This window comes from Emydura macquarii, unplaced genomic scaffold (assembly GCF_026122565.2).
Source record: "Emydura macquarii macquarii isolate MOO-44397 ecotype Brisbane River unplaced genomic scaffold, CSIRO-AGI_Emac_v2 contig_2452, whole genome shotgun sequence".
NCBI lineage: Eukaryota > Metazoa > Chordata > Testudines > Chelidae > Emydura > Emydura macquarii.
Window position 1 is genome coordinate 881869 of NW_027132589.1, and position 16871 is coordinate 898739.

Here is a 16871-nt window from a genome sequence, read left to right on the forward strand (position 1 = left end):
TTCAGTCATTCAGTTACTAAATTACAGGAGCTCAGAACTGTTTTCTTTCAAGTGCCAGACTTTAAATGTAATGAACCTATATTTTAAATTTCCTCCTGTTTTCAAAAGTACAAAAGCTCACACTCCGTGCCAAATGCTCCCTTCTGCTATATAGTGACTGGGAGTTAATTGCCCCTGGTTTATCCCATGGGTCATGGGAGAAGGAAGCAGTGCCTTTCTGGAAAGCTCCCCTTGCTTTGAGCCACCGACATCTCCTACATATGGACACTGTGGGTGAAATTCTCTGCCCATTGAAGTCTGTAGCAGAACTTCCATTGTCCTTGTTGGGACCAGCATTTCACCCCAGATGTCTGAGGCTCTGTGTAATTCCAAGGTGTGAGACCATTTTAAGGAGGCAGGGAGAACTGGGGAGCACTCACTATGCAGAAGTTCTAAATGTTGAGTTCCATGCATTCCCCGCCTCCCGCTGCAAATGTAATAGTGCTCCATGTCACATTAACATGCTGTCTGTCCCCCTTCCAAAGACGGATGGAGTAGGAATACGAGAAGGCTGATCCTTCTCCTATTGAAGTCTATGGCAAAATTCCCATTGACTTAAATTGTGCAGGATCAAACCCTAGGGGGCCAAAGGTGACAACAGCCACCTGTGTGGCGGGGAGGTCTACATCAACATGCAGAGGGGCTGGCATACCATGTGAATGCCCCAAGATCTGTGGGCTGGAACCAATAGATCCTTGCCCTCTGTACAGTTAGGAGGCCATACTAATGCTTTGGGTTGTCCCTATGGTGAACTGCCTGAACTTTTGTACTTACATTTTCTCGTCTACGTGTTCTTTGTGAAAGGGAATCATTTGTCCCATAATACCAAAGGGGGCATTAAATCCACATTATGCATTCAGGAGCCCACAAGCATTATTTCATTTAAAATAATATATAGTATGAGCACAGCAAGGAACAAAACTAGTACATTTTTCAGTGCACTCAAATCACAATACGCTGTGGAGTCCAAATGTACAACTACTGGAAAAATTAGGGATTTTGTGAACTGTGAATTTCTGGCTCTTAAATCCCAGCTGTGCCACAGGAGCAAAAGAATTAGCTAGGACTTCAAAAATACTTTATTCCATTTCTGTATGTCTTGAAGCTATCGTAGCCTCAATCACAGTGAAAAGTTTCGACTTCATTTTTAATCCTGTTTATATAGAGAGAGAACATGCACTTGAAAGTGTTCAGCATGTTATTTTCTATTATTATGATTTTCTCATTAGTGGAAGATTGAGGTGGGGACATAAGGGACTTTTGTTTAGACATCCTTGTTTGAATAAAACTGTATCTCACACTGGACATGTGACTTCTTAGATTTGCGCCGTGGGAGTGGGCTGAGGGGATATCAGCACTCTCTTTCCTAGGTTATGAGGTATGATTTATTCCTCACTGATAGGACATAATCATGAGTGTACATAAATATAAACTGCTTATGTGTGTGTTTGGAAGTTTACAGTGTTTGCTTTCCTAATGAATACTAAATCTGCGCATGTATATGTATGAAGTGTAATATTCCTGCATATTAAAGAGTTCATGTTTCCTGATTAAAGAGCTCATATAAAGACTGAAGTACTTCAGTGTTTATCTTTTGCCATTGGATCTGTGTGCTCCACGTAGTAACACATAAACAGGCTGAGCAGCTACTAATCAAACCCTTTAAAGCCGCCAAACCCACTTTTTGTCTTTATTATGAAACTAAGATTTAGTCAACTGAGGTCAAGTTGTGCACTTAACACAGCTTCCATTATAATCAGTGAACTCTGTAACAGAGAGTAAAGTCAAAATATAAACACGGAACATTTCTGCAGCAGCTCAGGGCTGGGATTAAGTTGGATCACCTAGTCTTCTGCTTTTAATGAAATTCTCTCCCCTCTATTTTCTTGTTTGGAAGAGAGTCCAAAGTTATCTCATGCTAATTTAGTTAGGCAGTGCCCTCCAGGGATGTCACATGCCTCCATGACCCCTCCAGAGAGACTCAGCAAAGGGATGAGGAGAATTAAACATTCCTGAGAAATTGCAAAGCAACAACCCCCAGAGATTTTGCATAGAAACTAGCTCCAGACTAGCTGCCAGAGAACCAAGTCACCTTTTCAGCACTTCCTTGACATCTCTCCACCAATCCCATCTGGCTTGACTCAGGGGGTCAGCGTGGGGACTGGGAAGAGATGGCAGCTAGAAAGAGCAGAATTCAAGGGAGGTCTGACTCTATTTTCAGCTTTTATAGGTTTCTGTGGGATACACAGATAAATAGAAAAGAGCAATAGAAGAAAATAATATATCTAATCTCACTCTACTGCCATCTTCTGAGGGATAAAGCCCACTTTCAAGTTAAAGGTACTGAATGTGTAGTTTCAATATTTTCAGTAACAGTATGACCATTTTATGTACATTTTTGTTTTAACTAGGCTTCTATTACAAATGCCTTTAAAATATGCTTCTGGAGCCTGATCCTGCAAACATACTACCACAAACAGCCCCACAGACTTCATTGGGTTACTCATAGTAAGCATTATGGGCCTGACCTCCCCTCATTTACATCAGTGTAAAGCTAGAGTAAGGCTGTTGGAATCAATGGCATTATACTGATGTCAGCAAGGTCAGAGACAGACCTCATGCCTGTGTGCAGGATGAAGTCCTTTATTTAGACATTAAAAAAGAATAGATTTTGGGAATCATTTTCCAGATTCCTCTACAAATTTCTGAGCACAAGTTAGAACTAGAATTGCTTGTGTGTGTGTGTGTGTGTGTGTGTGTGTGTGTGTGTGTGTGTGTGTGTGTGTGTGTGTGTGTGTGTGAAAGAGAGAGAGACCCCATCCATATTCTGATTTTTTAAAAATATTTGTTGAGGGGTGGGGAGCTAGCTATCTGATCACAAAAACGCCCTCACAGACTATCATGTGAGACTCCCTGTGTCTGGTAAATGTGCAATTCTGTCATCTTTATTTTTCAAAGACATTTCCTAGTTATTGGGCAAAGGCAGAATTCCCTTTTTCAAGATTAGATTTCTTTGCTATTTTATTTATTTTGTTTAATTATACCAAAAGAATCTAGTCAATATTATGGAATAATATCTATTTTAAATTTAGTTCTTATTTTTTTCATTATCAGATAAATGCACCTAATAATACTTAAATTTCACAAAATTCATTTAATCTTGAAATGCCTTGACAGAGATTAAAATTCTGACAACACTCCAGTCATGTAAATATCATAGTTCCCATTTTCCTGTTGGAGGAGCAGGGGAACTGATGATAAATGTCTTGCTCAAGGCCACACGGAGAGTCATTGTTGCAGCTGAAATTAGAACCTTGCAGATTCTGGCTCTTCATCATTTGCTTAGACCAAGCTGAAGCTAATAAATAAGCTAATAAAAACCCAACAATCAGAATGTGGGTGAAGGTAAAATTGGTGACAGTATTCATATCAGAGCTGAGATATTACTATTGAATTCAAGCCTTAAAATATATTTAAACAACTGAGTTATAAAAGTCTGAAAAAAAAGATTGACATTAGAGAAATGATGGCAGTCGTATAACTAAATGGATGATAATTCTACAGTAGTGATAAATCTCTGATGGCCTGTTAGGATTCATGGGTGTGCCACCATAGTTCTCTAACAGGTAGAATGTCAGACCTAGCCAAGCGTATATATGGGAATGTCGCTGTCTAGTGACTGGCCTACAGTGCAGACAAGCTTTATTACATGCCCAGATAGCTACTGAATATTCTCTTTTAGCTTAAGTGATAAGGGCCTGTGTTTGAGGAGCTAAAATTCTGAGTTCTATCCCTCATGATAGCTGTGTGTGGTATAGCTGATGATTCTTGTCCACACCGATTTATTACAAGTATAAATTGTAGGGTGGTAATGCTGCTGGGTTATTCTGTGATAAAGTGGTAAAACACTTGTCACCACTTCATCTAGGCATGTGAAAGTGTTGTATGTGTTATATGGAGATAGACAGATACCAAACATAAATACACTTAGAACTTCATATGGTTTGCATTTTTAGTAACAGTTCTCCTGACTCTAATAGAAGACACTTTTTAATTTTGTTTTGGATAAATGGCTGTGTTTACAGTCTCACACCCACAATTCCATGGCTTTAAATAGAAACGCTTCCATAGTGTATAAAAGAACACACACTGTTTCATAAAGGGTTTATCAGAGAGGCCAGTACTGTATTTATTGCTGGGAACAAAATGAATAAAACTTTATATTCCACTGTGCCTGCAGCTCATGAAAAGTAGCTGCATCTCCAGTTTAATAACACGATTGGAAAGCCCTGCTTTGGGATCTGGTGTAAGTAATTAATAATTGTTGTTAATACTAATAGAGTTGTAAGTACACTTAGTATTTTTGAAAAATGGCTGAATGACAGCCACAGAGATGGAATGCACAGAACAAGTGCAGCAAGAGGAGTGGCAATGCAGCCTCCCTTGGACAGTCTAACTAACGTACTTTAAATGGGGTCTGGAGAGAAATATATATTAGTTCATTGATAAGCTGTTGTCCATTTATATTTGAACTATATAGACTAAAATACATCAGTGTCTGTGATCACTTAATCCTTGTCCTTTTGCTGGCTGAAATTCACCTCTGCCTTGAGCTCTTTTTAAGGGCTTAAATGGTACATAGGCTTTGTGGTGGTACTCTGCACAGGGATTAATTTTACCCTTCTGAGACTGGCAGCAGTGGTGCCAATTAATATCAATTGCAATAGTGAATTTGTGAGGTGGGCACTTGTCTACTAGCATTTGGACTAAGACCACCAAACCCCTTTTACATGGGCCACTGAATCAGATGGTATCAACTTTGGGTTTCTATTGACCTGGATATGAACTTAGGACATAAGGTGAAGATGCTGTATCCCATTACCAGTTCCCAGAACCATCCAGGCTGCTCCCCAACGAATAGATTTGAAATATAATTCCAAAATGTTATTTCCGAAATGATCTTGTAAACAAAAATAAAAATTCCACTGATCCAAGAATAAGGCTGCTTTTGCATCTTGCCACCTTATGAGGTGAATTTTGGTGAATTCTAGCTGTTGGTTTAAAAACACTGCTATCTGTTCCTGGTGCTTCACAGCCAGTCAGGAGGAGATGAAAACATACCTTTTGTATTTTGAACTTTATATGCAGAGAACTGAAATTGGAAATAAATTATAAGGTAAAGTTTCACTGATAATGTCCAGTGGAGCACACTCTGGTTTAAACAGATTGATTATACATCCCAGTTTATTTTTGTAAGAATGGAATGAATAGTAAACATTTTCCTCAGAATGAGTAAATTAACAATTTGTCAGCTGTTTTAGTTTATTATTCAGTGGTTTGAGATCACTTGAAAGCCTTTAATACTTTGGAAAAAAAACTGAAAGTCATACAGTGTATCAAAGCTAAAAGCTGAAGAATTTTTAATACCTGAGGGAAAAGTGAATTGAAATGCAGAAGTCAGATATTCTGTTTTAGAGTTATTAGCTCATCCATTCCATCTCCCTGACAATGCAGAATTGCTCCCTACAGTACATTTGAGGATTTTGTCCATTATGGCTTTAAATGTCCCAAGTACTTTGACTTCCTCCAATGCCATTGACCTAGATTATTCAAGAGCCTAATACCTCGCACTGTCCCAAAGTAGCTTCTGATATTCAGTCTAAATTTTCTTAATTTTATCCCATTACTCCTACTATAGCAATTCTTCTCCCTACTTGATATGTACGCCCTTCAAATACCTGTTAACTTTATCAGATCCTTCAATTACTTATCTTTTAGCCAGTCGATATGTGTTTAGAGCTCTAAAAGCATGATCCTGCAAGGAGTTGAGCACTGAGTCTCTGTAAAGTAACAACAACAAACTGAGATCCGGGCCTCTTTGGGGTGGGTACTGTACAAAACACATAATGAGAGAGTTCCTAGCTTGAAGGAGTTACAATCCCAATTACAAAGGCCGGGAAGGGAAACAGCGATGCAGTGAGAAAAGAGATATGCCCAAGGTCACTCAGCAGGTCAGTGGTAGAGCCATGAATAGAACCTAGGTATTTTGACCCATGGACTGTGATGCCTCTCTGGCCCCAACTGAGCAAAGCGTGTGAGCATGTGAAAATTTAAGCATGTGAGCAATCCCATTGACTTCAAAAAGGAGGCAGAAACACAGAAGCATTATAAATGGAAACCAGAATCTTTATCCAGCCAAATGCTGCATCATAAACTTTTTCAGTCAATACCTGCATTATGATCATTATTTTGGAGCTGATCAAGTTGTTATGGAAACAAGCCAACACTTGACTTAAAAGTCTAGTCTAGTTTCTTGTGGTAAAATCATGGCCTTGACTAGCCCTTTCTTGGCATTAATCCCTAAAACTGCTCTACCCTGACCACAACCTAGGTACAACCCTTTACTTTTGTGGTGAGTAATCCTGTCAAATGGAGTCTGCTTCTTTATGAAAGGGTATTTTGTCTTTCGTTTGTATAAAAATAGTAGGGAAAATTAATTCTAGAAGAAAAAAGGGGAAACTGGGTCAAGTATCTTTTTTTAGAACTATCTACTAGGTAGAGCCTGGGAAACTTATACTTTCTTTATATTTTTGGATAGCTAAGATAAACATGAATGATGGAAAGTAATTGAGTGCTTTCTGTAATTGGTGCATGAAGGAATAATTTAATAAGGAATAATATCTTTGGGCTTATCTATCTACTGATGATTGTAAAATCTCATCTGCCTCAGCGCTCTGTCATATTTCTATATAATAGTTTGGTTTTTAGGTTTTGAAAATGCCAGGATGTAAAACACTTTTTTTTAATGTTCATGATCTCAGAAAGAAACTGAACTTATTTGCATCTTCTCTGTACCTTTTCATTGAAATTACTTTCCATGTCACACATATCGCTTTCAGTTTCACCATTTGAAGGGTAAATAAATCATCATGGACTTTTAAAAAATCTGTTCAATTTTTTTGGCAGAAAAAATCAAATACATTAAATGCTTTTTTAATTTTCATTGTCAGTGAGATTTCGCAACAAGCGGCTTTACTGTTTTATTTTGCCTCTGGCTGTCATTTTAAGTTCAGTAATAAAGCTTTATACAAATAGTTTTATGTATTAAAAGAACAATATTTTGACACTCATTGACACAGGCAAAAAAAAATGCAACACAAAATCAAACACCAACCAACCACACTAATTTAGTGTTTAACTACACAATAAGAGCATTGTGCATTCACCTAAAATGATTGGGAAAAGTGTTGTGTTGCATTGACAAGCAAGTTGAAGTTACTCAGAACTTGACCTTTAAAGTTTATCTGGATTATACTGCTTGTGTTTTTTATTAATAATACTGCCTTATTAATGTCTCATGAGTCCTTACTGAGAGTTGTAAAACAATTGAACTATCTGCTTACAAGAGAAGAGTTATACAGTGTTTCCTAGTATTTCCTACTGGTGTGAGGGCTTTTTTTCATTAGACATTGATATTGTTTTCATTTAAGATGTTCCACAAAGATTATTAGATATTTTATTATTTTAGCAACGTTAGAATTGTTGGATTATTGTCTCTAAATATCTCGCCTATCCTCTTGAAACTTTAAAAAAAACAGAAAAGGACCTGAACCAAAACCATGTATCTGAACATAATTGAACTTTGAGAAAGTTCACATCTGGATCCCAACTTTGTGGCTTGGGTACAGCACTGAAAAATGTTTACATTGCTTCTGTGACATTTTGTTGATTGTAACTTTGTGGGCCTCTGAGAAAGCTTATAAGGCAAGAGGTGACATATTAGAAAGCTTTCCTCGGTACATTCTGATGGACTTACATATCTGGTCAAAACCTGTCAAAATTGTATTAGATGTTATTTTGCATTTCATTTCCCATTATTCCATTAAGTACTCTGTTTTTTCTCAACAGAAATTTTTCTTTTCTTGAATCTGTTTCCCCTTTTTTTTTTTAAACTGTCTCTGGTTAGTGACATCACAATCTGTGGTGTGTGACATCACTGCTTGCACACTGGAAGTAATTGTGATGTTCTGAGCACTAAATGGTAACCTCTGAATATAGTAGGCAATGAAATGCGGAACTTATCTAGTTCTGCATTTCTGCATTACATTAGTGAGAAAGGAATACAGAAAACAATAGTTCCAACTAAGCAAAATATATTTCAATTACTTATATTTGGTAGAAAGACTTAAATAAAATCCATGAAAACTTATAGTGAATTTAGTATTCATGAAAAGTGCTGCTTTGTCTACAGAGCGGCCTAAATTTTCAGGAATTGTTGATTTTAGGTCCCTTAGAGGGACTTGATCTTCAAAGTGTGGGGAGCTCAGCACTTTCTGAAAATTAGTTACCTCATGTTAGGAACCCAAAATACATAGTCGGGTCTTGCTGTAGAGTGCCTCCTCTTGGATGTTGTACAGATTGAACACTGTTCTGTACTTCCAGAATAGTTAATATAACTTGCAAGTACAAACTATCACCATTTCTAACAAATTGCAGGTTAATTTGGGTGTGTTGCCTTATTTCTCGCTTGTGATTACACAAAACTATTTTTGTTTCAATGGGAACACAAATGAATAGATCAGTTACACATATTCACATGTCCCTGATATCACAGGCTAAAGGAGGGGACTTTTTTTTTTTTTGTCGTCAGAGCCCCTTGTTAAAATACTGCTAGCACATTGCTGCTGTTTTCTTTGATAAGACAAAGTAGGCAGAACACACTTCTGGTTTAGAGTCTTGCTGCTGAATAAATCTTGTCCAAATAACATTGTCAGTGACAATGTTAAGAATTAATAGACCAAGTGCTACTATCCTAGCTTTTAGTCAGGGCTTCCAATTGTGGAAAGGACTGCAGTGATTTTATATTGGCATTAGGATAGAATCAGCTTATATTTTATTGACTCACAATGCATTTTCTACTGTAACTGAGCTTCATTAATATCTTTTCAGTCTTTTGTGTTTCTGTATGTATTGTTTACAGTATCTACATCTGAAGCTATTCACTCTGGCATACAGCTAGGGTGACCAGATGTCCTGATTTTATAGGGACAGTCCCGATATACGGGGCTTTTTTCTTAGATAGGCACCTGTTACCCCCCTCCCACCCCACTCCCTGTCACGATTTTTTCACACTTGCTCTCTGGTCACCCTACATACAGAAAGTATGTGTATCACTGTCTCTCTTTATCCAGTGTGCTTTCATGCTTGCTGCTTGCATACTTAGTACACACCTATACTTTTGACAGTGTGGTATAAGCAGTCAATCAAATTTCTGTGCCTCAGACCATTGACACGTCCTTTTACCGTCTCTGAAGTAAATAAATTAAAGGATGCTACCATTTCAATGTAAGTCCAAAACTACAGGAGTCAGAGAGCCCAAAAAGCAAATATTAGCCATCATTCCCAAGTTCTCGTTGTACGTTTCCTTCTCATAAGCAGCCAATCATATCCGCTTCTCTAGCAGTTTCAGAAACCACAACTGCAAGAGAATTCCATCCTCAAGGGCCCAATAATACACTTTAGTCACTGGGTTTAGAAGGCGACAGTAAGGAGCCACTTCTCATTATGGGGAGCTCAGATGGGGATTGAGTCAGAGGAGGGCATAATAAATAATGAGTCAGAGGAGCCCAAGCATCCAGGGTGCAGGGGATAGGGAAGCCTGTTTTCCCCCCAAGGCAGCTGACCTTCTCTATGGGCAGTACAGAAAGAGGTGGATCAATTGTGGAACAAAAATAGTCCCTCACTGTGAGATCAGAAACTGCACAAGTGCCAGACCCTTGGCTAGCCTCGCTAGGGGCACAGGATATTTGACTCCCTATCCCACCATGCAACTCCTACAAAGGCTTCTCATACTTTAGGCCAGAAATGTTCAGTTACGCTGCCCAATGGTGACCCCAGCAAAGTAGCTAGACTTTGAATCACCAGACAGTGCCTTGTTCAACCCACTGAATTCCTGTGTCCACTTCTAGACAATGCAGCATGAAAGATTATAAAAACAAAATTGCTATAAATAATGCCAGTGTACTCTTGAGTCTCTCTGAGTGGCAATGTTTGCCTTAGTCACAAATTACTCCCTAATTTTTGGCAGGCTTGAGGTAACCTGTGCCCTCCACACACACAAAAAATAAATAGAACTAGACAGCCACCAGTCAGTATGTCTGTCTCTGTACCATAAGGGTAATGCGTTCTGCATCAGACCCATGCTATCTGTTACGTCTCCTGTAGTAAGTACACTTGATTTGTAGTTAGAACATGTTTTTCATTTTGTTGAAGGACTGTCTATGGCACGTAGAAATGTGACTTCATGTGATGCAGATGTTTTGTAGTAGTGGAATACCAAAATATATCCCAGTCACTGGTAGCTATATTTTATATAAAAAAACAGCGAGAGTTCTGTGGCACCTTAAAGACTAACAAATTTATTTGGGCATAAGCCCACTTCGTCGGATGCAGTTATATATTTTCTATTTGACACACATCTATCTGCCTGTATATGTTTGGACATTCTGTTAGAATTTACGACTCGCCACCACATAAGACTCAAAAAAGGCTTTGCTCATTTTGTGGACAAATCCACAATTAGCATTTTATTTCTGCAGCAGAAATCATCAGTTGTTATTTAAACCATAGGCAGTCCTTGAGGTTTGGATTTGTTTTTCTTCTTAAACAGGTCTCTAATTAAGCTGATTTCTAACAATATACTGTGTTCATTGCCACCAGTGCTGGAGTGGATGATTTAAAGAAAGGAATCAAATAAATATAGTTAAACATAACCTTGATTAACAAGTCTTGTTATTCATGGATGATGGCATAGTTAATAAATGTTTTCTGGCTGGGATGCTGGACTGGAATTTAATGGTGAGGCACAACTACAACGGACGGCAGATTCTCAACACAAACACATGCATCACAATCCCAGTACGAGAGACATGTACAGAATTAGTATGTATTGGATGTGCTAATCCAGTTCAGGTTTTCCCCTTCACTAATCCAGGTGTGAACAATACTGTGAGCAAGAGACTTCTAAATGGGTGTTGGCCTGGAAGAAAACTGGCTGGGGTTTAGAAATGTTGCTTGAAATTAGAGTTCCTCACCTGGAGGAAATTCTTTTTTATATCATTTTAAAAAATGTTTTGGCAGCAGTTGTAGTTAAGACTTGCAGAACAGATATCCAGCTCACATAATATAACAAAAGTGCATCCGCATGTTAAACTTGCTATTATGTATTCTTCTACAGTGAGTTTTCTGTCTTTAAATGTAAATGACATAGTATTGTCTTTCAACTTTGTGAGTCACTAGAGCAGAGACAAAATTAGTTCAAATATGAAAAATATGTTTTTTATATTTGCCATTAAAGGAACAATGCAATTTGAAGAGAAATAGAGCCAGGATAGTTTCTGTAATAGTTTTCTTCTTCTTCTTCTTCTTCTTCAGCATTAATCACATTTTGGTGACCAAATCCATCTAAAAAGAGAGGAAAGAGTTATAGATATGTATTGTGATAAGTGACTTTCTGTCAGCACATTAGGGATATAAAAAAAGCCTACAAAGAAATTCAGGAAAACCCATGGCCCTCTTTCCACTCCACAGAAATTCCTAAAATATGTGACCTCATGATGGTTAAAAGATAGCCCAGAGCCAAGCTGGGCAATGATTTTATCACAAATCGCAGCCCAGCCATGTCATGGGTCATGTGGTTCAGCATGTGAACAGGAAGGTGAGAATTGGTGAACTTTTGCCTCAGTTGTGCACTCCATCAGAGAATAAATGGACCAAATCACTGTGCAGCTGTATAAGGAGGTGAACGGCTGAATACTTCTCACACAGAGGCCTTTGTGTTCTGGACATGATCTGGCATTATGATGGGACGCACTAGGTTGCGGCTTTGTAGCAATTACTAAGCTATTATCACGCTAGAACACAAGATCATTTATCTTCTAATTCAGAGTGTCACCTGTTCTTCATTTACCAGTCAATAACCATTAATTATGCTCAGTGGAAATTTAAACAAAGCTTTTCCCTTCGGTTAAAACCAGTAAACCATTCAGTAATGACAATTAAATCTGGAGCTCTGTATCCCCGCTCCCTCCTTATTCTTGTTCTCGGCCTGGAGTGTGGTACAATATGATCTCTTACGGGAAATGTCTAGAAATTGATAGATCAAGAGCCTCTGATAGTATGATGAAAAAGAGCCCATTCCTGGCACTTACTATAGGGGAAGTGTGTAGCTACTACTTATACGCAGATTTCTGATTAGCTACATAATACGTACCAGCAGAAATGAACTTTTTTAAGGCTGTGTTTGCTGAAGTATTTTCTGCCCACTGGCTTGCTTTTGTCTTTATTTTACAAAAACTACATGCAGACGTGTTCACATGAACAACACTTTGACTCCTTGTTAAAACAATCAATTATTTTTTTCATAACTATTAGAACGTTATTTTTCATTAGCTTGATTGGACTAATTACAAAATGGACTGAATGCCAAAGAAAATAAAAGGACAAACAGCGACAGATTTTCAAGTAATCAATATTTCAAGCACCATTTTCCTCGTAGAAACTCAGGGAGAAGTTACTTTTAGTTTAACAGCATCTATGTTATTTGATCATTACCAGTCTGTCCCTGTAGAAATGTACTACAATGTAAGCTCCAAGACTTGCTTTTTGAAATGGTAGAAAAGCATGACAAAGCAAATGCAAAGAAGCTAGTAGGAAGATTTTAAAAATCTATAGCTAGAGAGAGAGAGAGAATTCATGTTGCCAAATCAAAAACCAAAACCCCCAGTCAATATAGTATGAGGCGTTTGTGCAGTTACTGTTATTTTTGTGTGAAATATATATATACACATATCGGTAGCTCTCTCAGGGAAGCTAAAATGCATTTTTAAAAATAGCAAGGGAGAAATGTAAAGTTCCAACAATTTAATAAGCATCACACAAAAATAACAGTGACTACATTAATACCTGATGCTATATTGACTGGGTTTTTTTGGTTTTGGATTTTAATTTGGCAACATGAATACTCTGCCACACTAACCGTGTGCGAAAATTAAATTTTGTGTTATGAAAGCATAGAAAATTGCCCACAGATCTCCAAATACTATAGGCCATATCCTGAATTAATTACTCATGTAAAAGTCCCATTGATGGCAATAGGAGAGTTAGTTTCAATATTGGCTGGCTGAATAAGGTCTGAGGCTCTGATCCTACAGTCCCTTTATTTACTCAGATATGCCTACTCATTTGAGCAACCCTCTTGATTTCAGTAGGACTACTTAGGTAAGTCAAGGTCTGTGGGATCAGGGGAGTTAGGATTTGCTTCTCCCCCCACCCACCCTCATTAATGAAATATTCATTTTTGTTCTGCTGAAACTTGTTATAGCTGTGAACCCTACAAGTCTAGTCAGACATGAAAGAAAGGGCGTCAGTGGTTTACCGTAACCTCGTGAATCAAAACAAAAACCCAAATCTTCCAAGAAAGATAGTATAAAAGATAGGAATTAAGACATCTCTTGCCAGCAGATGGAATTTAATCAGTCAGTCGTATATTGCTGCGTCATCAGCTAGAGTGCTCAACTCTGGGGAGGAAAAATAAAGCTGCTGCCATTGTCCCACCCAGCATGCCACATCCCTAAAGCACAATTAATGTCAAGGACACAAACAGTCGTTGCCCAAAATACAGCTTTCCGTGCATATTCTAGATGCAAAAGGAGCATGTTGTTAAAACCTCGCAGAAATATTAAAGATGCAAAAAAAAAAAAAAACAATAACCAGGAAGCAAAATGACTTGCAAATAGAATAATTTGAAAGGAGTATATCTTCTTACTTTTCCTGACACTAATTTACTAAGAGGACAGAGGGGGTGGAGAAATAGAATTGAACGTTTCAGGTAGTATTTCCTGAGAGAAACGGAGCTATGCCAAAGCTTTTATTAATCTGATTTGCAGAGTATCCACTAGCATCTGGGGACCTACTAAAGTTGTTTTCTTTAAATCTGATGTGAAGAGGTCAATGCAAATAGCATTGCAGATTACACTATAAGAAGATGGCAATTCCTTTTACCGTTTGGAGAAAGAGATGAATTCTTTTGGTTTTTGTGTACTGATTATTTATTAAATGGAGGCTGTGCAGTGTATAGGTTGCTCCCTGTTCCTCCTTTAAGGAAATAGTGTTTCCATCACTTTGATTGACCTAGAGTGATAGTTTTATTTTTTTCCATCTATAGTTTCTGGGAGGTGGTGTGGTCTCGTGGATAGGGCACTGCATTGGGTGTAAGAAGACCTGTGTTCTATTACTGACATTGACCGGCTGTGTGACCTTAGGCAAGTCACTTTACTTCAGTGTGCTTCCGTTTCCCCTCCCACCCTTTGTCTGACTTTTCTATTTAGACAGGAAACCGTTTGGGGAATGTATCAACTCTCATTATGTGTTTGTACAGTGCTGCGTACAATGAAGCTACAAAATCTCCTTTAGGGCTTCTAGGCACAAATGTAACACAAATAACAATAATAGTAATCAGTGTAGTTGTGATTTAGAAACAAGTCTGATTTTGGTCACTGTTCTGATCTTTGCACAGCCTAAGTGTTTGCCTAACTTCTCCATTAGTATTTCCATACATCGAAAAAGGGAATCTTTGCTACATCTTAGAATGCATCTCCAGGTGTGATGAATGCAGGAAGAATAACTGAATTTAAAATAATGCACTATGAAAATATTGGTCCTTGATTTCTTTGGAATCCTCTCTCTCCTGTGTCTATTTGGGTTAAATCTAGTTAAAGATAGTCAACAGTGTATTTGACCACAATTAGGTAGTTCTGCATTGCCCTACTGACAACAGCCCTTAAATTGGAGGGGGGTATATAATATTTTGCTTTCCATTACATGTGAAGGTTTAAGGTTTAAAACAAATGGGTTCTTACTCCTAAGCATTAATGTCTACTTTTGAACACTGAGTCTTGATTTAAAATATCCCCCCACAGAAACCCACGGTGTGAAACAAAGAGAAAATCAAGTATATTACAGACAATTTTCTGTAATGTGAAATAATTAAAATTATTCACTTGTAAAAGTTGTGCTGAACTAGTTAACAGCCCCATGTCAAAAATTGCTAATTTCCCTAGTTGTGTGCATACATCTATCTGGTTATCTGCAAATCAAAATATGATAATACAATATCATGTACCAAAGGGCCCATTTACAGGTGCACTTAATCTGGATTTGTTTATTTTTCTGCAGGCTATGTGGCTGATGTTGCAAACGGATGAGCCAGAGGACTTTGTCATAGCTACCGGGGAGGTCCACAGTGTCCGTGAATTTGTGGAGAAGTCATTTAAACACATTGGGAAAACCATTGTGTAAGTATGAATATGAGCTAGCAGCAATGGGTTTCAGAACCCTATCAGCTATTGACATGTGGCTTTGATTTTGTTATTACATAGCAATATTTCTTTTGTATTCTTTTTTTCACTTTCTGTGTTTTGTAACTAAGGGCTCTGGACATGAATCACCGACTCTCTCTCACCTTATCCAACCGCAGGGTATAGCTCCGGCACCCTCCCCTCCATCAAAAACAAATCTTGGAGATTTTCATCCACTCCAGGTGGGGTGGGTTGTAGGGATCTCACCTCTTCATTCTTACAGGCTGTTCATTTTCCATTGTAAATGCCACATCCCCCCCTCAGCTCCCCAACATCCCTTCCAGGAGGGCTGACTATCTCTGCTGAGATTACAATGCTGGACCTTTCTGCCGTGACTTGTTACGGGACCGATGTTTAAGACACATTTTATTGTTGGTGCACTTCTCTCCTCATCACCAGGCCCGAAGCAGCAACTGCCACTTCAGCCATATTCCCAGACGCTGCCAGTTTAAGATGTGTCACCTGTTAAACTCAGTTCCTTTCTGTGTGGCAGCACATCGATCACACTGCTGGGATTATATAGCAGCATCACTCGGCCTTCTTATTAGCTCTTGTCCTACTGAGCTATAAAAAAATGTAGAGCTGTGGGTGCAGAATGTTTACAATGCATATTCTGCATAGTTTGACTGAAAATACAAAATTCCTTCTCGAGGCCAGATAATAAAATCAGGAAGGCTTTGTGAATGCTTTCCGTAATTTATATTTTTATTGTTTATTATTTTTTCAATATCCCTCCTTCTGTATCATCTCGGGGCCCCATGCATCAACATACCAATCTCAGCTGGAAGAGAGAGAGGAAAGCCACAGGCTCTTCCATGACGCTAGCGCCAGGGCTGTTCCTCGGGCCATCAAAATTACTGGTGCAGCTGGTGAACTTTTGACTGGGCCAGTAAGTTTTACTTGGGAACAAAAACTTGACAAATTCCATAAATATGCAGAAGTGCACAGATATATACAATATTATTTGAACAGTCAGTGGGTGGTTGGGGAGATAATAACATTTTCCCTCAATGACTTTTAGTCTGGTTTCAATTTTTGGCGTTTACTTTCAGAAGAATTCAAAGGGATATTATAGTAATGAACTTGCAGCCCAAAAGCTTGATTTTAGGATGTTTTTCTTCAAATGTTTAGCATCTCTCTCAGTTTGGCTTGCCCTTCTTCTCTACCCCTACGTAGTTTCCAGTATGAACTTTAACAACAGTGACATTTTTCAAGGACACTAGGAATTGTTTCCTCTCTTTTTCTCTTTTTCTGTGTTTATTACGTTTCCTTTTTACAGTTGACTTTCACTGGTAAGTATTGTTTTAAATTGAAAGCAGGACCTTTAAAAGTAGTAGGTGACACATTAGCATGTGCTGTGGAAATTGTTGTTCTGTACAGATGAGTAATCTTACAATATCAGGAACCCTTTTCTTC

General features: G+C 38.2%; 1 protein-coding gene across 1 annotated transcript in view; it reads left to right on the forward strand.

Annotated features, from left to right (window-relative positions):
- Positions 1-16871, forward strand: part of GMDS (GDP-mannose 4,6-dehydratase) — a 533671-nt gene that overhangs the window by 421258 nt on the left and 95542 nt on the right. Inside the window, exon 8 of the mRNA XM_067562592.1 lies at positions 15274-15392. Within this exon, the coding sequence (XP_067418693.1) occupies positions 15274-15392 (119 nt within the window). The remainder of the gene's footprint in view (positions 1-15273; positions 15393-16871) is intronic.